At 44.3% G+C, this 24,226-nt stretch overlaps 3 protein-coding genes across 11 annotated transcripts in view; all 3 read left to right on the plus strand.

Moving 5' to 3' along the window:
* The window catches only part of abcc9 (ATP-binding cassette, sub-family C (CFTR/MRP), member 9), a 59,174-nt gene extending 55,158 nt beyond the window's left edge, over positions 1-4,016 (plus strand). For 6 of the 7 annotated variants that reach the window (XM_040148134.1, XM_040148143.1, XM_040148183.1 and 3 more), the window contains 4 exons: positions 531-634; positions 792-925; positions 1,830-1,892; positions 3,803-3,940. In XM_040148134.1, coding sequence (XP_040004068.1) covers positions 531-634; positions 792-925; positions 1,830-1,892; positions 3,803-3,940 — 439 coding nt within the window. Of the gene's footprint in view, positions 1-530; positions 635-791; positions 926-1,829; positions 1,893-3,802 lie in introns of all 7 variants that reach the window. The other variant, XM_040148173.1, reaches the window with a different exon arrangement.
* A 6,858-nt stretch (positions 4,017-10,874) lies between these two features.
* On the plus strand, positions 10,875-18,533 carry kcnj8 (potassium inwardly rectifying channel subfamily J member 8). Its single transcript, XM_040150424.1, has 6 exons — positions 10,875-11,252; positions 12,422-12,570; positions 13,384-13,544; positions 14,472-14,611; positions 15,666-15,882; positions 16,794-18,533. The coding sequence occupies exons 1-6, from the start codon at positions 10,909-10,911 to the stop codon at positions 17,043-17,045; spliced, it is 1,263 nt and encodes a 420-aa protein (XP_040006358.1). The 5' UTR covers positions 10,875-10,908; the 3' UTR covers positions 17,046-18,533.
* Positions 18,534-19,168: 635 nt separating this feature from the next.
* On the plus strand, positions 19,169-24,015 carry echdc3 (enoyl CoA hydratase domain containing 3). Of its 3 annotated transcripts, none has more exons than XM_040150508.1 (6): positions 19,169-19,231; positions 20,375-20,496; positions 20,568-20,665; positions 21,549-21,749; positions 22,668-22,846; positions 23,124-24,015. In XM_040150508.1, the coding sequence occupies exons 1-6, from the start codon at positions 19,200-19,202 to the stop codon at positions 23,275-23,277; spliced, it is 786 nt and encodes a 261-aa protein (XP_040006442.1). In that variant the 5' UTR covers positions 19,169-19,199; the 3' UTR covers positions 23,278-24,015. The 3 variants fall into 3 exon arrangements, with proteins under 3 accessions (XP_040006442.1, XP_040006431.1, XP_040006449.1); XM_040150497.1 differs by lacking the exon at positions 19,169-19,231 and adding an exon at positions 19,239-19,414; XM_040150515.1 differs by lacking the exon at positions 19,169-19,231 and adding an exon at positions 19,423-19,937.
* The last annotated feature ends 211 nt before the right edge of the window (positions 24,016-24,226 follow it).

Below are 24,226 nucleotides of genomic sequence, written 5' to 3' on the forward strand. Positions count from 1 at the left end.
TTTCTGTCCGGCTCGGTGCGTAACTTCGCCGTAGGCGTGTTTGATGTGGGGTCCTTTAAGGCGGAAACTCAAAGGACGACTGCTGAGCCGCCGACGAATATCACCGCAGATGATAATTCGATGCAAGGACACGCGAGGGTTTGCGCTCCTGCGGGATTTGTGGCCACCAGTCGTTCAAGTGCGTTAACGCAGTCGTAAGGTTTACACTCCTTCCTGCCTGTGAGTTATTTTTAAAAAATCTAAAAAAAATAGTTTTTTAAAAAGCTTTAGCATGGTGCACCAAATCAGGGATGAATACATTAAATGAAAATGTCAGCTCTAATACTCCACCTTTCTCAGTATACAGTAACTCTAACCCTAACCAACCGTGACTCATGCTTTAGACACCGCTCAACTTTATTCCTGTTGCACAAAAAGTGTTTATACTGTTAACCACAAGCTGAGAGCAGAAGCACCTGCTCAGCATCATCTTGACACGCTGTCGTTTAAAAACACACAAACCCAGTGTAAGTTGTGTCCCCTTGTCGCAGGTTTAACCTTGACCCAGAGAGGACGTGCACTGACGACCGACTCTGGGAGGCGCTAGAGATCGCCCAGCTGAAGAACATGGTGAAGGCTCTGCCCGGAGGCCTAGGTACTCAAATAAAAGTCCCCAGCTGAAGATAAGATTAGTTTTACTGCACCAACAGTTTTGAAGCCCTGCAGCGTACATCGGTTAGCATGAAGAGGTGATGAGTAGTTTGCTGTTTAACCGTGTGTCTGCTGTTTTATGAGGTTCTGTTTGTGTCCAGATGCCGTCGTGACAGAAGGCGGCGAGAACTTCAGCGTCGGTCAGAGGCAGCTCTTCTGTCTGGCCAGAGCTTTTGTCAGAAAGAGCAGCATCCTCATCATGGATGAAGCCACAGCATCTATAGACATGGCAACGGTGTGTATGTTTGTGTGTCATATCAGATAATGTACGGTTCTCAGTTGTTTGAGACCATAGTACTTACAGGCACCTGGAGAAGCTTCCTCCTTAATTCATTTTTTTATCCTGCCACCATTGTACATGCGAGACATTATGTCATCATGTTGGACTCTGTGATTCTGTTACTCTGTGACTCTTTTTCTCTGTGACTGTTACTCTGTGACTCTGTTACTCTGTGACTCTTTTTTGTTTGTGACTCTTTTTCTCAGTGACTCTTTTTCTCTGTGACTCTGTTGACTCTTTTATTCTGTGACTCTTTTATTCTGTGACTCTTTTATTCTGTGACTGTTACTCTGTGACTGTTACTCTGTGACCCTGTTGACTCATTTATTCTGTGACTCTGTTATGTAGTGTGCAAAGACGAACACGTTAGTGTGAAAAATCTTTGCTAATTGGCTTAATTAGGAGGAAACTGATGTCTCTTGTGAACCGGGCAATCCAAGTGCCTCTTATTTACAACATTCTCCGTTTATAGAATTACACTGAAATAAGCTTCTGGTGTCAAAAAGAAAGTTCATCGTTATTGTAAAGAAATTACCCATCTGAAATATCACTTATCACCAGAAACACATGGAAACCTGCAAATAACAAATAGACAAGAATTGTTTAAAGTACATATTCACATCTTTGTCATAAATTAAATACCTAATACATGATATAACATGACGTTTTAAACATGGTTTGACTCAGTACATTTTTATACAGCCACTGAGCCTCGTTTGGAAACTTACATCTACCTGAAACCAATATCATTATTGCCCTACCTCTCCTACTGAGAACCACAGCGCCACAAATGACACCATTTCATTATTATTACCTTTTAAATAATGTCAATGCTGTTTTTCTCTTTCTGTCCTTGCAGGAGAATATCTTACAAAAAGTTGTGATGACAGCATTTGCAGACAGAACAGTCGTTACAATCGCAGTAAGTCCTTCAGTCTGTTCTCCCGTTGGTTTTGTTTGCATAAATGTGACAGAGGGGATACGAATTACGACTGCAGCTATCTGAGGCTCTAGGCTTGTTCTGTGCTGATGGATACAGATAAATGGCTCTTTTGCTTTGAGCTCTTTGTGCATCTATCTCGAAATATTCTCCTTCAGGCTGCCGTAGGCATCCTTCTCCTCTTTCTTTACCTTGCTATTTTTCCATATGTAACATATATATAATATTCAAAAAGCAATTAGTGTCTTTAGTGTAAAGTCAGTCCACTTGGCCACTTATTTCACACATCTGCTTTCCTTTTTTCTGACTTCTGTGATACTATCTTGTCCTGTTTGTTTGCTTTCTTTCCTCCCACTGTCTTATTCTACCCTTCTTGACCATTCCTCTTTCTTTCACCCACCTCTTCACCTTTCCATATTCATCTTCATTTTTCCTTCAATAATTTCCCTCTCCTTCTTTTCTCTCATTTCATCTGGCATGTGCTTTCTTCTTCTCCATCTTTTTTCTTTTCTTTGTTATACTTCCCATTTCTCTGCATTTCCTTTCTCTTTTACCCTTATTTCCTCCTATTCTTCCGCTTTTTCTGTGCTCTCAACTCTCTGTCCTTCCACACTTTACTCCATCCATCTCTCCCATTTCCTCTTATCTATGATTTTTTTTTCTACCCTTTCCACTGTCTCTCCTCCCCGTGCCTTTGTCCTGCCACCAGCACCGTGTGTCCTCTATCTTGGACGCCGAGCAGGTGTTGGTCTTCTCCTCGGGGATCTTGGTGGAGAGTGACTCGGGTCCCAACCTGCTAGCACAGGAGGAGACCCTCTTCAGTGTGCTAGTGAGGACTCACAAGTAGACCCGGTTCAGCACAGACCACTGTGGCTCAGCTCGACTCTCTTCTGTCTTTTCTCCCCTTTCCAATTTTCCACCTTTTTTTTTTGTTTTTTTTTCTACTCTTCCTGGCTGAGTCAGAGCTTGAGTCTGAGTCTGAGTCTGGGTCTGGGTCTGGGTCTGCTGCAGCCTTACTGCCATTGAGAGCCTGGTTGGTACCGAAAAAAAAAATACTGCATGCTCTACTATAGGTAATTCATGTACATTCATTGCCATTTGGCCACAGCCTACCGTGCGGTGACATTATTTATTGCGTTAATTGAATTTAAAATGTCCTAAAGTGCTTGCAGGATTATATTAGAGCATGTCCAAGTACCCTTCTATTCAACATAAATGCCACTTGTTTAATGTTAAGGTTGTGCTGCAAGCAAAAACACACTCAGATATAATTTTCTTCAGTAATCTGAAGGGGGGGGGTATCCCAAGGTCGTCCCATGTATACCAGGAGATTTAGCCTTGTATTTTACCCCCGAGTGTCCTTCCAGTTGGTCAGAAATTCCACACGTAAGGGTTCTCAAAAAGGTTTCGGGCCCCTGGGAAAGTTCCTGTGGTAGAAACACTCGTATTCAAAGACAAACAAACTCGTGGCAGGTGACAAAATAATATGATGGAGCAGAAATCATGACATTATCTCGCTTTGACAATGTCGCGAGAGTTAAGGGGACTTTCAAAACCTAATTCGATTTGGAGACATTGGCTTTCACATTAGACCAGTTTTCCTGGGGTGCCCCTTACGAAATGCCCAAGGTTGCTACCAATCGTGTTCATTTGGTTTCCATAAAGCTCTACCGAAACTGTCAAGACTGACATGGAAATTCCGACCAACCAGTTGGTCGAAAGGGCTAGTTGAAGGCTATAGCGTTGGAACTGAAACCTGTTGGAAAGTAGTGGTATCAATGATCAGCGACGTAAATGTGTGGGCCAGGGAGCATCTCTGTCATCACTGTCTTTACCGTTTTACCACAACCTAAATTGTCTTTGTGTTTTGTGTCCCTCTTCTGTGTCTCCAGCACCGTGTCCACACCATCCTGACAGCTGATCTGGTCATTGTGATGAAGCGGGGCAACATTTTGGAGTATGACAAACCTGAGACTCTTTTGGAGCAGGAGGACGGGATGTTCGCTTCGTTCGTCAAAGCCGACATGTAGACACACAAACTGTCAGCATTCGGATCAGTTGGTTGATCTACTCTACTCCTTTTTATTTGATTTTTTTTTTCAAACTTTGATCTATTATTACTATTTTTTTTTTTTTTTTTGATGAGGTGGACAGACGTCTGTGACACTTCACTCCAGTGAAGCCAATAATACGCCGCTTCTTTTGCAAGAAGCGTATCTGTGTTTTCAGTGGACGGGAAAACGGACCCAGAAAACACCATCAGTCACCAGTCAGTTTGTTTTAACAGGCCGGCACTTGAACCATTCAGTCAGTCGGTTGAATACTGCCCCTTTCGAGACATGTCACGTCTACACACCATTTATGATACGGCCGATAAACTGATGGTCGAGTCCATCAGTTGGTTTATCCGAAATTCGCAATGACACTGTAGGAATTTAGCAAAAGCTCGAAGTTACAGTGGAAATATGAAAGATTAAAAAAATGAATAAAAAATTGTGTTCTTAGAACGCTAATGACTAGATCGGGTTTTACAAGAAATGGGAAATTTTTTTTTTTATTTGTCCAGGTTTTGAGATTTCCAGCATCACCCCAATGCAGTGCAGGTGAATAAAAATAACAGCATCTGAAAGTTACATTTATCATGATCGAGCCTCCCTGTGAACAGTTTTCATCGGAACGTCTATCACCCGAAGAAATGGTCTCTGTGGAAACTGTCCACGGTGAGGTCTGCGGATTTAGTCTCAGCAGCGTAGACATCGTCTCTGTCGCTGTTGAATTTTGTAACTGCGACTTTTTTTAGCGCCCTGACCACCATAAATGAGATGCCACTTGCATTGCGTTGGCAGCGTGGGGCTGAAAGCTTAGAAAATCTGAAAACCCGGGCAAATAAAACCAAAACTATCTGCATGGATAGATACCGCTACAGGTTAGTGAGACATTTTTTTTGGTTAATAATCTGTGTGAACCGACCCTTTAACAGATCGGATCTTTGCTGTGATCTAGGACTGGGAATAATTACCTTCCATTCCTGGTCAGGATGGTGCTGCATTGTTGGTTTTGGTCTTTTCAGGGGAGTTTTGTCAAAAATACGGGGGAAAAACGTAGCCTTATCCAGTGCATTAAAATAGAAATGATGGGGCTTGATGGTTGATTTGATGGGATTTCGCTTCAGGTCATTTATACAGCCGAGTTGTTAATTGAATAGTTTTAGACTGAGCTGAACCTTAAGGTCCCGAAAAGATCTTCAGAATTCTTTAGATATCTTGTCTGTATATATTAAAAAAAAAAAAAAAAAAAAAATTCAATTATGCACCACCTGTATCTATTTACCACCTGTATTATGCAATAACAAGGAAGGGAGAAACGTGTTCTTATAAATCCCTTTAAAATTGTGGAATGTTGGCTTTGGCCAGTGTTTCCGCGCGTTGCGCTGCATGCATCAGCGCAACGCGAAGTCTCTCTCGCTGTAAAGGATTTTAAACCTTGATATTTTAGACCCTGGTGTGGTACGTGCTACATTCGGATGTTAGGTTCCGCCTTTGGAGGTAATACTGATAGAGCTGATATTACTGCTGTGCTCGGCAGAGATTATGATGAAACGGTTTTGCTGCATCGGGCTGAGTCCGGTGCCGCGTTCACGTGGCGCCGGAGGTTCGGGGAAGGACGGGCTGACGTCCCTTTGCCTACGACTTGAAGCCACCGTGCCCAAATCCAAGCTGGCGATAGCCAAGGGTGACTCTGCCGGCGCTTCCTGTTATCCTGAAGTGTTTCATCGACTGATAGCGCCTACTTCTGAACAAGTCCGGCAGAGGAACTCTGCTTCCGTGGATTTGCGGACATCTTTTTTTCCCGCCTGTTTTTTGGAGCATTTCTTCAAACCAACGAGGAGACATCGGGCCTCGCAAAGTCCGCTTTCCTACTTGGGATTTCCGACACGAGACTTGACCTTTACGTCCTTTCGCAGTTTACGATCAAACATGACGTCAGTATGGCAAAGATTGCACTGGAACATCCGCAGCAGCCATCTTTGACGCAACAGCAAAACTGTCACGATCAGAGAAACGAAGGGAGCATCGCATCTTTGCCGACTTCGCTGGGAAGAGGGCGGAAGTGTGCCAGAAACAAAATGAAATTCAAATTTCAAATTCATGTTCAAGCAGGAAAAATGGTTGATTTTTAATACCAAAACCACGTTTCGTAATGTCAATTGATCGCCGCGTTTTTTGCACAGGGTTGCTGGTAAGCTACATTTCGGTGCCGGAATAAATCGGGATAAGCTGCGAGGGAACGTCGTGCTCCTACAGTTTACAACTTTTGAGTCCACAGGGTTAACTGAACAAGTCACTCAATCTTTGTGATTCGGCATTTATTATATTTTACATCTGTAAATTTAAGTTAATCAAAAAAAAATCACTGAAGAAAAAAACATCTTAAAAAAAACAAACAAAACCTAACACCTACTGTAACTTCTCATTTCAAAAATACCTAATATTTTGTGAGTAGACATGTTTTGATTTGGTAAAAGGTGGGTCTTGTTTCTGGCACACTACCATCTTTATTCTCCAAAGTAGGGTTGATACTTTGTCCTGTCGGTTGTATATCTGTGCCTACACTAGTACAAACACTGTAGGGTGTCTCACGGCTCGGTACGGAGCCGGTGAACCTGCTGTCTGTCTGTGGTCATGCTTTGCTGAACTTGTTATCCGCGGGGACAATAGACACCCAGCGTGAGCTCCCGACACCTTGAGAGATTTCTTCAGAGCTCAGACTTGAAGCTTGCGACTTAAAAGCTGCCTCAGTCAATAATTTTAACCATGTAACCAGTGAGTCACTATGTAATATAATTCACCCACAGGTCTACTTACTTTTTTTTTTTTTTTTTTTTTTAAGCCACTTTTAGCTTTGTTTTGGTTTTCCAGCCCACAAAACTGGGCCGTCAGTCAGCCTACTAGCTGGCGAACATAGTGGAGCGCTTAGCGGCTAAAGAGCCGGGTGTTTTTCAGCTCAGCTCATGGTGAATGCAAATGTTTGCTCCCATGTCTGCTGGATGCGCGAATAGGTAACTGTTTGCCCAGACGTTTGCCAGGTTTGCCTTGTACGGCGAAGGCACCAAAACTATAGGTCGGATCACAGAAACAAGACTATGCTGAAGATGTAGTCGTGTCGTTTGTGTAGATAAAGTCCAAAATGACCTTTTTAAAAAACAAAAACAAAAAAAAAGTCCCCACATTTGTGTTTTGGCTCAAGAGTCTCAGAGCTAAAATAACATGGGGGGTCAGTGGGACAGCTGATGGGCTCTCTCTTGTTTCTTGGAGGCAGGAAATTCAAAAACCGAGTCATACCGCTTGAATAGTGACGTTCGTCTGCATCATGACGCATAAGATGCGTACGAGAACTCAAAGCTGCGGGAGTAAACAGATTGTGGTATTTGCAGCTTGCCACTTGTGCAGCCTGCCACCCTCAAAGAATCCAAATAGTGATGATTCTCCAGTGCTCCATGGGACTTGTAGTTTACACAGGTTTTATGCGGACACACTTTTACCTTTTTTTTGTTTTTTGTTTTTTTTTTCAGTTAACTAGCCTTTTTTTTTTTTTTTTGTTGTTGTATTGTTTTTATTGAAGATTCACCTGAGAGAGTATTAATTCTCATCCAAATGTTGTAAATGTCTCCAGGCAAACAGTTAACAGGGTTTTTACTTCCATAACGGGCTGGGATTTGGGGATTTGGGGATTTGGGGATTATCACTGCGAGACGCTCATAAACATGAAGGCCGACGTGATTATTCCTTTAAAGGAATAGTTTGAAATTTTTGCTAATACCGCTTATTCGTCATCTGGTGGAGGAAAATTTATGCCACTTTTGCATCTGTATGTTGGAATATGAAGCCACAGCCAGCAGCTGGTTAGCTTAGCTTAGCATAAAGACTGGAAACGGGGGGGGGGGCGGCAGCTAGCCTGACTCCCTCCAACGGTAACAATAGCCACACAGCGGCATCTGTAAAGCAAACTTATCAACATGTTATATTTCGCTTGTTTAATGCGTAGAAAGCAAAAAAAAAAAAAAAAAAAATTGAAGTGTAAAAACACTTCCCTTCGTTTTATGAGGAGGTTATGAGCCGGACTATTATGTAATATTATATTTGCACTCGTTTCACTTACAAATTCACAGTTTACAGTTACAGTTCAGTGTGTTGATACAAACTGTCTCAGTATGTTTCTCAGTTTTTTTTTTCCAGACTCATTTGTTCCATCTCTCTGGGAGCGGTGCTATTGTCCCTTTGTATTATTGTGTATCGATTATACTTACTTTGCTCTTCAGTGACATTTTACAATGACTATGTACTGTACAGACTGATTGCCAAAAAGATTCTTTTGCCAAGATTTCTGCCTGCATCTTTTTTTTTTTTTTTTAATTTCCCTTTAACATGTCAAACTCTCAGTTTTCCAGCTCAGTGGGTTTATTTCCAATCTTACACAACTCCTTGTTAGTCATAAACTACACACACAAGGAGCTGATAGGGATTAATCGTAGCACTTGAGCCACTCGTTGATCACAATCATGGAAGCACACTACAGGCTGTACCAGGAGTTTGTTTTTCATTTTTCTCTCTATTGACGTCTTTCTCCTGTTCGCTGTTCTATTTTTTTTTTTTTTTTTACATCAGTCTCTGCAGTTTCTCCAACTTCTCCTTCTCCATCTCCTCCTCTGTTACTGACTGAGGGTTCTTCATCTTTCTTTCATCCTCATTCACCCCCCCCCCCCTTTTTTTTTTCCTGCCCTTGGCTAAAAGTACATTTAATAAATCTTTTGTTTAGTTTAGTTCGTGTGTGTGTGTGTGTGTGTGTGTGTGTGTGTGTGTGTGTGTGTGTGTGTGTGTGTGTGTGTGCGTGTGCGTGGACTTGTGTGTTTCCACTGCAGCTTCTGTGCTTTCGTCTGTGCATTCACCGGCCTGAACCTGCCGGCTGCCACCTTGTAAATTCTCCGTTTCACACACCCCGAGCCACATTTGTCCATGAGAGGGTGTCGGTTTGCAAAAATAGACGACAGGTGAAAAGGAAAAAAAAAAAGGGTGGAAAGACAAATTTTCTTTTTATACTGTTGTAGGACAGGAGGAGGACAGATTTTACTACTTCAATGAAAGGCAGGACGCATGTTTCCGTGTTGACGTGTTGATATTTCAGTAGCAGTTATTTCTAAAGGAGCTCTGTGTTCTCTATGTAACTTTATGTACACTGTTAGAAGTGCTTTCTTTTTTTTTTTTTTCCCCCAACATCGACTTTCCAATTTTTTAGTTTTGGGAAAAACAAACAAATGTAAAGAGACGTAAAGTTTCATATTTTAAACCAAACACGTGGTTGGAAATGTGGGTTAATTTCCATCTACACACACGATCAGAGCTATGCAGACAGATTTTTTTTTTTTTTTGTCCTCATGAATTCACATCTTACTTTAAAAAAAAATCTAATTTTCAGAAACACAGGTCAAGTTTCGGTCATTTTTAAAAGTCTAAATGTATAAGTGGCGATTCTGTATTTAGTAGCTTGTAAGAATTTTTAAACTTATAGCAAAGTATTATTATGTGTGCTTCTTTTTTTTTTTCTTTTTTTTTTTTCTTAACACTTGAAATGATAATAAAATGGTTCTGAGTGAAGTGGAGGCTTCTCTTTCTTTCTTAAACCTGCAGTGCGTGACAACTCACCAACTCACCGTCCGACGCACGATATATTGCTAAATGGCGCCCCCTGGTGTCTCAAGTCTTCAGTGGCTAAATATGAACCCGATGGAGAATCGAAAGGGTTTATGACACGTCGCTTTTCTATCAAGTCCACGTGTAAGAGAAAACCTTTTTTTTTTTTTTTTTTTAGAAAGTTTCGGATGAATATTCCATCATACGCGTAAACGTGAAAATGTGTCGTAACGTTTACTTTTTTAAAGATGGGATTTATTTTTGTTCTAAAACATTAAAATTGGAAGCTGTTCTTCATTTCACCTCTGCTCTGTTTTTTCCTTCCTTCCCTCTAATTATCGTTAATTTGTTGAAAACCGTTAATATTGAAGCTTATGGACATTCATCCTGCCTGGAGTCCATTCCTGTAGCTTATCTGGTCTAACTTATAAAACTGTCGGTCCCTGAGAGAGAGGGGATGGGGGGTGGGGGGGGGCAGACTAATCATCACAGCTCCAGTCCTTCTAGTCCGGTTTTCGTCCTGGCTGCAGTTTTTTCCTGCCGCGGATTGAAAAGCAAAAAGCTGCTGTTTGCTGGCTCCGCCACGGGACCATTGGTGAAGGACTACACGCGTCCTGTTGAAACTCGGAAATGAGGACCGGGCGATGATGGACTTCCGTTTTTTCTTTTCTTTTTTTTTTCCCCCAACTCGAGTGACACAACAGCCCAATAAACCGCAATAATCCAGATTTTTCCCTCTTGGCCCCGGTCGGGAGAAGGAGCCTCTACCTGTTCCTGCCTGGAAAACCTCTTTGAAATCTTCGAGGGACGGCGGAGGATGGAGAAGCGTAACGGGTTAACCAGTGGGTGAGCGCAGGGGGGACGGTGCTCGAAAGGGACGCGCATTGGCTGAGACGCGACTCGTGTATTTCGAGGACTTTTGCGGGTCGCTTTGATTCGGCTGCGCGCGATCGACGTGTGCTTCCGCGATTTCCGACGGTCCCCGAACGGCCCGTGAAGGCAGCAGCACCCCCTGGTCTGACCGGGTTCTGGACTCCGTAAGCTGGTCTACGTCAAACGGGGGGAGAGGAGCCCGTCCCAGCCCCAGGAGGAGCTGAGCAGAGGCGGCGCGCTGTGATAACTCACGAGACCCGTCCGTCCCCCCGAGCGCCGACGGCAGCGGAGGAGCGTGTGCGTCTCTCCCGCAGGTGGACATGCTGTGCCCGCGCGTAAAGACGCACTGAAGAGGGACCGTGAGAAGTCGCTTTGACGCCCCCCCCCCCTCTCTCCCCGCCCTTGACCACCGGGAGCAGCGGCGGCAGCAGCAGAAGATGTTGGCGAGGAAAAGCATCATCCCGGAGGAGTTCGGTCTGCCGGGGCTCGCGTCCCGCTTGCCGCGCAAGCCGGTCTTCCGCGACCGCGTGAACAAGGCGCGCTTCATCGCCAAGAACGGCGCGTGCAACCTGGCGCACAAGAACATCCGCGAGCAGGGCAGATTCCTGCAGGACGTCTTCACCACGCTGGTCGACCTGAAATGGCGCTTCACGCTGGTCATCTTCACCACCACGTTCGTCAGCAGTTGGCTGCTGTTCGCCATGAGCTGGTGGCTGGTGGCGTTCGCGCACGGAGACCTGGACCAGCAGCGGAACGGGACCCACTGCGTCACCCAAGTCAAGTAAGGGAGACCCAGACCCCGGTCCGTGCTGTAAAGGGGGAGCGTTTCGGGTGCCGCTCGGATTTGTTACCGTGTGTTTAACGATGATTTGATGCCACTAAAATTCTTTCTCTCTCCTCTCTCCATCCATCCTCACTTGATCCAGACCTCCCAGCCCCCCCCCACCCCACCTCCTCCTCTTCTTCCTCATTCCCCATTTTTAAACTCGATAGAGGAAGAGGAGGGAAGGGAGCGACACGCGTTAATTATGAGAGGAAGTTTTCGGTTTTTTTTCCCCGTAGGGAAAAATCAGTCCTCCCTCCAGGCTACTTTGCCCGGTTGCCACAGAGCCCTGCGGCGGCGGACCTGGGCCGGGCTTCCCTCCATCCGCTACGGCCCAGTGTCCGTAGGGGGAGAACGACGACTCCGTGGCCCCGGGACCTGTGTCCAGACGGTCACGGACCTGCTGGGGGTTTCCCCTTCGGAAACCCTTAACCACGCGTTTGCGTCCCTCATTTTTGCGCCCCCCTCCCTCAGCACTGGGTGCAAGTGACCGGTACGCTGACTCAGCTGACCGGGCTTGAGCACGGTTTCAGGGCACTTGCACATCACCAGGGTGAGCCCCCCCCCCCAAATAGTAAGTGGTTGAAACTAGCTCCACCTGGAGGCGCAGTAAGATGCGCTGATGCAACAGGTCAAACAATCGGAGATGGGATTGAGCTGTGTGTGTGTGTGTGTGTGTGTGTGTGTGTGTGTGTGTGTGTGTGTGTGTGTGTGTGTGTGTGTGTGTGTGCGCTCGGTGTAAAACTGCGGTGGTTTTTATTTTATTTTTTTATATTTTTTGTCGCTTCGCAAAACGGTTCTGCTTCTTCTCATAACTGACGAGCTGAGCAAACAAACAAAGCGATGCCTTAAATGGGAGCAAATGTCCTCCAGAAAAAAAAAAAAAAGGGATGAACTGATTTAAAGAGAAATTTGCTAAACATCAGAAACATTTCAAACTGCAGGAGATTTTTTTTTTTTCTCGTATTCTAAAAATAAACCCATCCTATCTGCCAAAATCCCAAAGACTCTGCCTTGCGGAGTGAAACTGGTGGGAGGAAACTCGGAAGGGTCCCCCTAAACCCCCCTAAACCCGAGCCACGAGCCAAGGGGGCCGTCTGACTCCTCCGCAATCTCTCTCCCTCCAGGTCGTTCACCTCGGCCTTCCTGTTCTCCATCGAGGTCCAGGTGACCATCGGCTTCGGGGGGCGCATGATAACGGAGCAGTGTCCGACCGCCATCACCGTCCTCATCCTGCAGAACATAGTGGGACTGATCATCAACGCCGTCATGCTGGGTGAGTTTCAGCCTGCGCTTCCCTCAGAGGGGGGGCGGGGGGGGGCAGATAGGACACGGTGGCTTTTGGTCTGGATGTGATGGTGAACGCATTCCCATGTGCATGCGTGTTCTGGTAATGTAGGTAATCGGGTATGAAAGAAAAACAATCAGTCGCCGACTTATTAGAAGGATCTGCTCTTTATTCAGTCGACGCGTTTTGACACTGGGCATCCAGGTTCTGAAAGCACGTTGAAATATAGTGAGTGCTTTTATTCTCATACAACAAAACTGAAAAACACAAGTGAAAAAAAAAAAAAAGAAAAAGTACAGTACAGTATTTGATTGATCGCCACCAGAGGACGCTATCACCACTATAAACTACAATGTGCCTTTATTCTATAATACAATTAAGCTTTTTCCCAAAAAATGGTAAAAAAAAAAGGCATAATGTTTGTAATAACTATTTTTAAGAAAAGTCTGATCAGACATTCATATATTTGTTAATTCTGTCCCGTATGGTCTGGATGTGATGGTGACCATGAATTGGCGCCTTTGCCGCTCGCATCCCTGCCGTTTGACCCGAGCGACCCCGTGAGACACTCTTCCGGTCCACGCGTGCAGCCGTTGCCCTACTCGCAGACCCGGAAGTGTCGCCGAAACCGCCCTTTAAACGAGCCCGGGGATTATGAAGCCCCCCCCCCTTTGGATTTTACTAGATTCAATGATTCAATGATTCAATGAAAAGTGTCAGTTGCCCTTAGTCACAGAAAACATCCCCATCACCGGTGGCTGCCATTTTGGTGACCGATGCGTCTTTCTCCCCCCCTTCCAGGCTGCATCTTCATGAAGACGGCCCAGTCGAACCGCCGGGCGGAGACGTTGATCTTCAGCCGTCACGCCGTGATCGCCGTCCGGAACAACCACCTGTGTTTCATGATTCGCATCGGGGATCTCAGGAAGAGCATGATCATAGGCGCCACCGTCAGGCTGCAGGTGTTTAAACCACTTCGCTCCTGGCCCAGAGGTCTGATCCTCAGGCTCAGGAAGTTCCGTCTAGCCCCCCCCCGGGTCGGTGGGACATCCTGAGCCTTCGTAACGACAAAAAACCCAGATAGTGCAGCATTAGCGTTTTCTGTAAAGACTGGTATTGCTCTTTGCCTTACTTCTAAGTTTGGGGACTACAGTTCCCATAACTCTCTGGGGGTGTAAAAAGGGGGTATGATGTTGCCATGGAATCAGCAGGTTTCACAGTGGACTACAACTTGAGTCCTTTTTATTTATTTATTTTTTGACCCTATATCCGGCGCCATTAAGAGCAGCCGAATTAGCCGTTAGCAGCTCCTGTTTGCAGTGCACCCACGGAAGTCCAGACATCCGTCACTGGACTAACGTGGTAGTGAAGAAAACTTAAAAATGTGATAATTCTCAGGCAAGTTCTGAAGCGCCTTTTCTTTTTTTCTTTTTTTTTGACCTATGATTTCCAAGCGGATTGATGGGTATTTATTCACAGCGGACATGGGAGAGAACGATATCCTAGGGAAGTGCGAGTCGCACTGAATCTAAAGCTATGGGTTTCATGCCCGCGTGTCCAGACCTGGCCGAGCTATGGCTCCGAAAAGCACCTTAATTGCCGCCGTGGGCTGCGCCTCTGGTGGCCGCGGGGATTGACTGGGCCAGGTCGGTGGGGGGGAGTTACAATAACTGACCTCCCGTCGTTTTTAGAACACCTGCACACACCTATCCCTGTTACCCCCCGCCCATAAGGCGTCGCCTCACAGCTTGAAAACCTGTTTTTTAACCAAGGGACACACTTCTATGTCGTAGTTCAACGTTAAAGTAGGGGGAGTTACTATTGGTCCCCTCCCCCCTCCCGCCATTATTGGTCGCTCGTGAAATGACATAGCGTTGTTGGTGCCGCAGGTGGTGAGGAAGACAACCACGCCGGAGGGGGAGGTGATACCCATCCACCAGATCGACGTCCAGACGGAGAGCGCTGTGGCCAGCAACAGCCTGTTCCTCCTGGCTCCGCTCATCATCTGCCACGTCATTGACAAAAACAGGTACAGGGGCTCAGGGTCTGCTCCGACGTGGATCTGGTTTCGCTAGTCTAACCCGAGGCCGAACGGTGAGGGGTTTCCTCAGATTTTTTTTTTTTTTTTTTAACTGCTCACAGCTTGTGTTGGAGGGGATGCAATCGGACCACAAGCCAGAGAGGTTGGAAACCACTGAGCACAGTGTTTTTAATAAATGGACGCTTGGACGTCAGGCAGGGTAGCGTGTCACTAGGTCCATCTGCTGGACAATAGCGTAAATCTACTCGAAAATCAGGCACTACTTAACTCTGTCACTTTTCCAGCACGAATACGCCGCATGCTCTGTACCCGCTCAGATGCAGTTTGACAGAGGCGGGCAGAGAGAGTACAGTAGATCAGGCAACAGAAAGCAGAAGCTATGGATTGAAAATACGCAGTATGAAGCCAAGACGCCAGCTTTAAGCAGCAACCGGCGTTTTTATTGCTCATGAGGAAGAAAAAAAACGAAACAAGGGAGCAACTCAACAGTGCAACTGTAAAACAGGGAAAATAAAAACCCTGTGATCTGAGGTGACTCGTGGGAATGTCCGACGATTTTCTGCTCAGTATTCTTGAGGCTGTAGTTTATTAGATGGTGATGATGATGTGAGGAGGGTGAAGGAGACTCCGCTGACACCGTCTTGATCGCACATAAAGGTTTATTACAAAGAAGCACGGCGTCAAGTCGAGCGTCTGCAGATCTGCTCGTGAGAGGGCGTGAAGCCGATGAACCGCTCTGAAAACCAGCCTTGGTCACCGACTCTTAAATAGGGCAGGTGTTTTCCTAAAAACTGTCACTCGCATATGATTTCAATCACAAAGCATAAACTTTCTTTTCAAACTGCAAGGCCCCTTCTGAGGACCTTTGACCTAGGGCCTCTGAGCCATGCCTCTACTTTCAACACATGGTTTCAATTCTACACATATGAGCATACACCTCAAGGCAATAAGCAACAATGCGTAGTCCGTACCTGTAAAAAAAAAAAAAAAGACTCGAGCGCACACAGATTCCTTACCTGACGCGTGCCGTCTCCGCTCTCAGCCCGCTGTACGACCTGTCAGCCATGGAGCTGCAGTGCAGCGACCTGGAGGTGATCGTCATCTTGGAGGGGGTGGTGGAGACGACGGGGATCACCACACAGGCCCGGACCTCCTACGTGTCGGACGAGATCCAGTGGGGTCACCGCTTCGTGCCCATTGTGACGGAGGAGGAGGGCGTCTACTCCGTGGACTACTCCAAGTTTGGCAACACAGTCAAGGTAAAGGTTAAGCAGCTGATCTGATCTGAAGCCTTGGTAATATTTACATAAAATCGGACTGATGCTTCCTTCTATCGCTGATTTTTTTCTTTTTCTTTTTCCTCCCCTGTTGTTACCACTCGGGTCCAGACTGAAATCTCTCCATATCTTATCTGATTAGCATAATTTAAGATGGTTGACAAAAAAAAGAAACAAGAAAATGGCAGTTTCAGATAGTAAACATGAATCCTGCTACACAATCAGCGTGTTAGCATCGTCGCTGTGCTGATGTTAGCATTTAGCCCAGAGCACATGCTCACAGAGCCGCCAACATGGCTGCAGACTCTCTGGTCTGGGTTTGTCTCCGCCCAGGAAAGCTCTGTGTCTGTCTGAACTCAGCTGAACCTTTTTAAAACACACCGTCCCCGCCCGTGGGATGAGTTGGCTTATGCTAGCGCTACCTCCGGTGCCCTGCGGCCTGTGCCGGACTCGGTCGTCACACGGCCTTGACAAAATTACACATTGTTTGAAAGCTCCGAGTCTCCTGATTCAATCTGTGCAAAGCACTTTAGGATCCTCATATCACTGCGACAGCTGTCGACATAAAATTGGTTCAGGCTTGCAGCTACGGCTCCAAAGTCTTTTCCACACAGAAGGTCCCGCTACGGGCTTCACATTCCCTTTTTCATGCCAAAAAAATAGTCTGCCATGTTTGTGCCCCTGTAACTTTGGCTCAGTATCTCTTGTGCATCAAAAGGACTGAAGATCGTAACCTTTTCATTTTGGGCCCATTATTTCTGGGCTTCTGTGGTTATCTGGTTTCGACTGCTGTTTCATCTGACGCTAAATGTGCGGCACGTTCCCACTCATTTAGAAAAAGTAAGCATCATTTGCCAGGGGACAGACACATTTCCCGTTTTTGTTCTTTGAAGGTAGCGACGCCGCTGTACAGCGCCAGAGAGCTGGACGAGAAGCCGTCCATCTTAATCCAGACCCTCCAGAAGAGCGAACTGTCGCACCAGAACTCGCTGAGGAAGCGCAACTCCATGAGACGCAACAACTCCATGCGCAAAGGCGCGGGAAGCAGCGGGAGCCTGCGCAGGAACAACTCGGGGCTCGTCACGCCTAAAGTCCAGTTCTTCACCCCAACCGACGGAGTCCAGAACCTGAATGCCGTCACCTGACATGAGGCCTGCCCCATGCTGGCTGCCCTGCTCCTCCTGGTGGGGAGGAGGATTGTGGGCGTTGGTGTGTCTCCTGCCCTGACGGGACTGATTCTCTTTCTGTTCCCAGCCTTATCTAGACTCGTCTCCCGTTACTCCACGGTTACGCGCACGGCGTGATCGGGTTCTTTTCCCCATTAAACTGTTGAAAACGCCGATACCCTGCAGTTCGGTCTCACTCTCGGACCAGTAAATGCTCCTCTTTGCTGATAGAGCCTCCCAAACAAAGTCCCCCACAAACACACGTAGGTGATATTTTCTCGAAGCAAAGTCAAGTCCAGTGAATGATTATTAGCTGTACAACCAATCACAAACTTCCCTTACAAGGGCTTTACGGCCTGTACGGCGTACAGCACTAATTTGCTGTCAAAGATTTTTGAAATTGCTTGGCTAACTTTAATGTGAGTCGGGAATGAATTGCTCATTTAAAAGCCAGAGAACTAACTGACATTAAATCTGAAACTGACATTAAATTAAACATTCACTGGTTCCAGCTTCTAAAGTGTGAGGAGTTGCTGCTTTTCTTCTTCTGTAACTTGAATATTTTTTCCGTTTTGGACGGAACAAAAACAAGAATTTCTTTTTGAAAATGTCTCCTGAGGCTCTGAGAAACCGTGATGGGCATTTTTTCCCCCTTTCACCAATCAGTCAAAGGGCAACACGCACCTGTAGCGTGTGACGCCCTTTGTTTTCTACGTTTCCAGGCACTGAGGCTCGTTAACTCCTCAGAAAAGCAGAAAGTTTTGTTTTTAAAAGAAAAAAAAAAAAAAATCCTATTCACTGCATTGCTCCCTTGGTCCGTACAGTACGTCCGGTGTGCTCCAGGTGCCGGTTTGAGTCCCACTACTCAAACGATGAGACGGTTACACCGTTTGAGTAGTGTGACAACATTTAGAAAGATTAATCAGCCGTCGTCATCATAACCCCAGGAAGTGCAGCAGTGCGGGAACAGCAATCTGAAGACGTCACCTTCGGCTCTGGGATCTTGTGATAGACATTTTTCACAGTAATGGATTAATCAAAAAATTACCAAAATATTACTTTTAGCCCTAACGTAGGTTTATTGTAGTCTATGTACTGTGTAGAGGAGACAGAATTAACAAATATATGAATGTCTGATCAGACTTTTCTTAAAAATAGTTATTACAAACATTATGCCTTTTTTTTTTTTACCATTTTTTGGGAAAAAGCTTAATTGTATTATAGAATAAAGGCACATTGTAGTTTATAGTGGTGATAGCGTCCTCTGGTGGCGATCAATCAAATACTGTACTGTACTTTTTTCTTTTTTTTTTTTCACTTGTGTTTTTCAGTTTTGTTGTTAGAGAATAAAAGCACTCACTATATTTCAACGTGCTTTCAGAACCTGGATGCCCAGTGTCAAAATGCGTCGACTGAATAAAGAGCAGATTCTTCTAATAAGTCAGCGACTGGTCCCAAGTTGTTGTTGTTGTTGTTTTTCTTTCATACCCGATTACCTACATTACTAGAACACGTATGTACATGAAAATATGAATAAATAGGAAAATTGCGTAAGTTTGCCGAGCAGGTTTTCAGAATTTTGGTGTCTGTAAATTCTCATTTGTCAGTCTCAAAGATTTCCCCCATAAATCCATTTATATAATAGAAAGTTGTGGACTGTTTTTTTTCCTTTTTTTTTACCACTAATTTTCCAAAATTTGATATAGTCGCACAGTATGAACAAAGAGAATTATGCCATGAATAAATAAAAAAAATTAATTAAATTAATTAATTAATTAAAATTAATTAAGAAGTGGTGGAAAGTATGACGAGCTTTGCTTAATCACTCCCAAGTTAAACAGCTTGATACTTCTACTCCATTACATTTCAGAACGGGAATACTGTAGTTTTTATTGCACAACGTTTGTCTGAGATCATAAAAATATTAGGATTCATTTATAAAATAAGATTTTACACATTAAACAATTAACTAACGAATGATAACGATTTCATAATATAATAACTAATAAACGATACAGTGTCTGTTTAGTGAGCTTTAATATCTGTTACCCATATAATAATGATGATAATGATAATGATAATAATAAACAACGTTGAACTAAACGTCGCTGCGTAGTGACGTTTGGCACCCGGATGCGAGCGTACGCTCTGCGTAGGTCTGACCGGTGAGTGACCCGGAAGGCTGAACCGGGCAGTAACTTAAAAGAAAACATGGCTCGTTGTTTACTCGGCAGAGCTGTGGGTGTATTTCGGCTCAGCGGGACGACGACACCGCTGACCGGGACCCGTTCTTACTCTCGCACCGAGCCGGAGCCGCCCACAGTGAGGCAGCAACACGGCGGCGTAAGGTCTGCCATCCGTAGCCGCTATTTAGCCCTCGGAGGGCGAACTAGCTTAAACGTTGAGCGACAAACGACGCGTCTCGCATGTTGAGTTGCACCCGACGCAGAAGTTCAGCATCTTAGAGTCAATTTCGGCATAAATGTTGCTCCAGCGAGAGGCACGGCTTTGTAATAAAGGGGTCACAGACCGGATGCCACCTCCCGCCGTCGCCCTCGGCAGGCTCAAGGTTGTTTTCGGCTGAGTGACAGCGTGAGACAGGGTGGTGCAAAGCGCCAGGAGCCAGGAGCCACAAGGCCCTCTGAACATTTGCTGTTGGTGCCCTGTACTACTTCATATAAAGTCCCGTCGAGGGTTTTAATCTATGGAAATGTGTCCTAATTTATGATCTTATTTCGCTAAGTATCAAATCTTTGTGCGCAGAGTATGTGATCTAGTAAATTCAGCCATTGGATAAACCTCTAAACAAAATGTATAATATCTGTGTTGGAGAGTTAAAACAATGAAGTCCTCCAAAGTGAAAATAATCAGGTAACGGACCAGCACCTACATCTGTATGTTTTTTGTTTTAAATCAGAGATACAGTACACGCTAGGAAGTGACCTGTCCAGACAGAGGTTAAACAAGATAAACTGTAAAGTCGTGTTCAATCTTTTTGACAAAAACTTTGCGGTAATGAATGCATAGTATTCCTCAGGCGTGGGGCCTAAACGGCACCCGTAGCATTCAATGGTAAGTTTGACGCGTTTACGGGGAAGTGCAAGAGGAACAGACCGCGAATATGGCTGCCAACCCCTGTGCAGTTCAACGGAGAAATGTCTGTAACAAACCGAAGCGAAACTGTCACTCAAATACACAAAAAGCCTGTGATGAAAAATCACATGAAACACTGCATCATCGAGAACCGAAGGCAAGACGCTGCCAGTAGGTGAAATATATGAATGAAAGGTCTTCCTCTCTGTTTTCAGGAGGATAATACTGAACAATCCCAAGAAGAGGAATGCTCTGTCCTTGTCCATGCTGGAGTCCCTCAGAGAGAACATCGTGACTGATGTAGCCAGCGAAGATCTCAGAGTTATCATCATATCAGGTAGGTATTTTTTTTTAATGTGTGCGTGAGAGAGAGGGAGAAAGATGTTGGTCTTACCGCGTGTGTTTCAGCCGAAGGTCCAGTGTTTTCCTCCGGACACGACCTGAAGGAGCTGACGTCGGCTCAGGGCAGAGAATATCACACAAAGGTGTTTCACACCTGTGCAGAGGTCAGTTTGTCCCTCTCTTCGCCCTCCTGCTTCCCCTTCTGTCTTTCTTTTCCTCCAGCAGCCTGATCATATCATAATATCAGCCTCTTTTTTTATTCAAAAACTGGATCTGATCCACTGCCGTTCACCTCTGATATAATGCATTTTGACTGACAACAAGTCACAATCATTTACAGCTGCAACTATTATTTTGATTGTTGATTAATGTTACTACTTTTTTTTATTTTTATTAATCAATTCATCAGTTAGAACGTAAAGTGTAAAGAATTATATACATGACACCAGCCTATCACAACAACGACGTCCAAGCTAAATGCGTTCAGTTTAAAATGACGTGGATCAAACAAAAACAATCCTCACATTTGAGAAACTCTAACAAAGAAACGTTTGATCATTTACACTGGATACATAAATTACTTAGATAATTAAACAATTATCAAGTGTGATCTGCTGTTGGACTGAGGGATCGATCCATTGTTTCAGCACTGTCAGTGTTATTACATGCCCCATGAAAAATAGATAAATGAATAAATAATCGGTAATTATTTTTAATAAGGTGATGCTACTACATTGTTATTACTTTATCTGGTCATTAGAGGGGTAATTTAAATTATTCTTCATTTGACAAATCACTGTGTGATATTGTAATTATTACATCATCAGTTGCTATGAGCATACAAAAACAAATAGTGCTTGCGTTAACAAACACCAAACATAGATCCTAGCCTGATCATGTGGCAGAACTGCCATTTTCTTTCACTTTGTTTATTTCTGTTTGTTATTTATCCATTTGAACTGCTGAACTAATCAAGCTAGTTAAATCCCACACAGTCCGTGCTGCTTAACCACACACACAAGTGACTCAGTGGCTCATGTGCCTCAGGTCATGACTCTGATACAGGACGTGCCCGTTCCGGTGATCGCCATGGTGAACGGTGTCGCCACGGCGGCCGGTTGCCAGCTCGTCGCCAGCTGTGACATTGCCGTGGCGACGGAGAAGTCCACCTTCGCCACTCCGGGTGTCAACGTGGGTCTGTTCTGCTCGACGCCGGCGGTGGCCATCGGCAGAGCTGTGCCGAGGAAGGTGAGGGCCGAAGGCTTCGGGGCTTCAAGGACACTCGTCTTTCTTCTGGCGGAATTTGAACTGGCGTTTAATTTGGTCCTGATATCATCAGCCAGTGGTGGCTACTTACAAATACTAGTATTGGCAATTATTGTATGTTGGCGAATATGCAAGAAAAATTGAATCACATTAATCATTTTTTGCTGCATTTTACCTTTTAATTTGAAGGTTATGTTATGTAAGTCTTGTAATGTACGTTTTTTATATTCTTGTTTTTAATTATTCTATATAATAACTTAATTTCCTGGTACTGTTCAAAATTAAAAATGCGTTATCTTTAGAGCTTCAACATTGATCGATTCATTGATTAGTCGATTGACAGAAAAATTAATCAGCAACAATTTTGATTCCTCTTTGGTATCTTTTATAAAGCAAAAATGCCAAATATTACGTTCCAGCTTCTCAAATGTGAGAATTTGCGTATTTTTATGTTTTTGTGTATTTATTTGTTATAAATTGAACATCTTTGAGTTTTGAAATGTTGGTTGGACAAAAGAAGGAACCTTAAGACATCACCTTTTGCTCCGGGAACCTGTGATTGGCATTTTATAAACTAAATCAGTAGTCAAAAAATAATCAAATAAAGCTAGATTAAGCAAAAATTGAAATAATTGTTAGTTACAGACCCAGTTATCTTGTGTTTACTGTTCCTCTTAACTTTGATAATAAAGTTAATTGTTCAAATGTAAAATAACCTGCCAAATAATAACCAAACTCGAGTGAGCCTTGCTGAAAATGTTTATTAATTGTAGATGAATACAATATGTTACAAAGCTGACATACTGTCAAGTTTATTTTTTGGTGATGTTGGCAACAGCCTAAAAAAATCAAGTACCAAGCTCTAATTGACACGCACCTTTTCGCCTCCCTTTTTACAAGGTTGCCATGGAGATGCTGTTCACAGGAACTCCCATCTCAGCCCATGAGGCTCTGCTTCACGGTTTGGTCAGTAAGGTGGTGCCAGAAGAGCGACTGGAGGAGGAGACATTGGCCATTGCCCGGCGGGTGTGTCAGGCTAGCCGGCCTGTCGTCGCCCTCGGCAAAGCCACTTTCCAAAGGTTAGAGTTTTCAAAAAATCAAAAATCGTTAAAATTGATAACGGGGTGTTTAGAAACGCTGAATTATGCATCTTCATTTGGCTGGAATCATTAGAGACCGTTTTAGGGCAGATATTGTAAGTGTTACCGCTGTCAAATTTTATACTAAATCGATAACTGACTTTAAATGTGGGGCAGTGACAGATAAAATGTTATCCAGAACTATCAACGTACCATAATAATCAGGATTCCTTGTGAAAAATTGTTGTGTTCAAACCCTATTTCGTTTCCTCCAAAGACAAATGGCTCAAGGCCGAGACGCAGCTTACGCCACCGCCTCCAAAGTGATGGTCGACAACCTGGCTCTGAGAGACGGACAGGAGGGGATCCGGGCCTTCCTGGAGAAACGCAAGCCAGTCTGGAGCCACAAAGCAGAAAACGCCCACGACTGATGGCGCGCTGGACAGATCGCTTCAGTGATGGAGTTATTATCCCAACTCATGGTACTCATGGTTTCAACTCGCTGGTGTGGAATAATTAGCACCAGCCCCGAGTCAATGGTAGAGCTACGCGACCGTTAAAATGTAGACGTGTAATTTGCAAGATGACAAGGATTGACGTCTGAATTGTCGACTTCATCTTCCCTGAGGATTTCCTCATTGTTGCTGAGACTCCAGACAAGTAGCTGAACCACCGTGTGCCTTAAAAGCCGCATTGTGGAGATGACAGGGAAATAGGCTGTAATCATCCAGAGGACTCAGGATGATTGACGACATAATGGACCCATAAAGCTAAATAATGCTGCTCTATGTACAGTATTTGTCTAATGTTAAATGAAATAAATAGGCTTACAAATTGGCAGGAGTTTGTTTGATCGTCCAGGGTTCCGGAAATAAAAGTCTACGTATTTTTCTGCGTATACAATGTCAGGTGACTGTCAGTTTGGGCTCTTCGGAAGGGTTTGGATGGACATGAAAATCGTCTGTTTGGATCCTCAGCACAAAAGATAAACAACTGTCTTAGAGAACATTTGGTTCTTTGATCAATCTCAAAGGTACAAGCAAGCACAAAGTAAGGAGAAACATTAACTACAACTCCCAAGGTGCATTTCATCATTACACATCCAACCACTGAGTTAAAAAAAATGTGGGGAAACAGAAAAATTATTATTAAATTTTGAATGAATTGTCTATCTATCGTGTCAGTGAAGCATTTATTATACACCTGATTTTAACCATTTGTGGTTTAAAAAAAAAAAAATCTCAGAAGCAAAGTTGAAATCATTATGGGCATAACACAAAGCTGTACTATCGTTACATGAGTCACCATATTAATCTTCTCAGAACATTGAGGATATTAAACATTGTAATGGGAATTTTTAAAGTTGAAAAATTCTTGTGA

Source organism: Xiphias gladius, chromosome 2 (genome assembly GCF_016859285.1).
Source record: "Xiphias gladius isolate SHS-SW01 ecotype Sanya breed wild chromosome 2, ASM1685928v1, whole genome shotgun sequence".
Classification (NCBI taxonomy): Eukaryota; Metazoa; Chordata; class Actinopteri; order Istiophoriformes; family Xiphiidae; genus Xiphias; species Xiphias gladius.

Bases quoted from the DNA above. Each gene is read 5' to 3' on its own strand.
- kcnj8 (XM_040150424.1), top strand. From the start codon at position 10,909: ATGTTGGCGAGGAAAAGCATCATCCCGGAGGAGTTCGGTCTGCCGGGG. The intron at 11,253-12,421 runs GTAAGGGAGACC...CTCTCCCTCCAG, and splicing joins CACTGCGTCACCCAAGTCAA to GTCGTTCACCTCGGCCTTCC. The intron at 15,883-16,793 runs GTAAAGGTTAAG...TGTTCTTTGAAG, and splicing joins AGTTTGGCAACACAGTCAAG to GTAGCGACGCCGCTGTACAG.
- echdc3 (XM_040150497.1), top strand. From the start codon at position 19,278: ATGGCTCGTTGTTTACTCGGCAGAGCTGTGGGTGTATTTCGGCTCAGC. The intron at 19,415-20,374 runs GTCTGCCATCCG...CTCTGTTTTCAG, and splicing joins CAGCAACACGGCGGCGTAAG to GAGGATAATACTGAACAATC. The intron at 21,750-22,667 runs GTGAGGGCCGAA...CCTTTTTACAAG, and splicing joins GCAGAGCTGTGCCGAGGAAG to GTTGCCATGGAGATGCTGTT.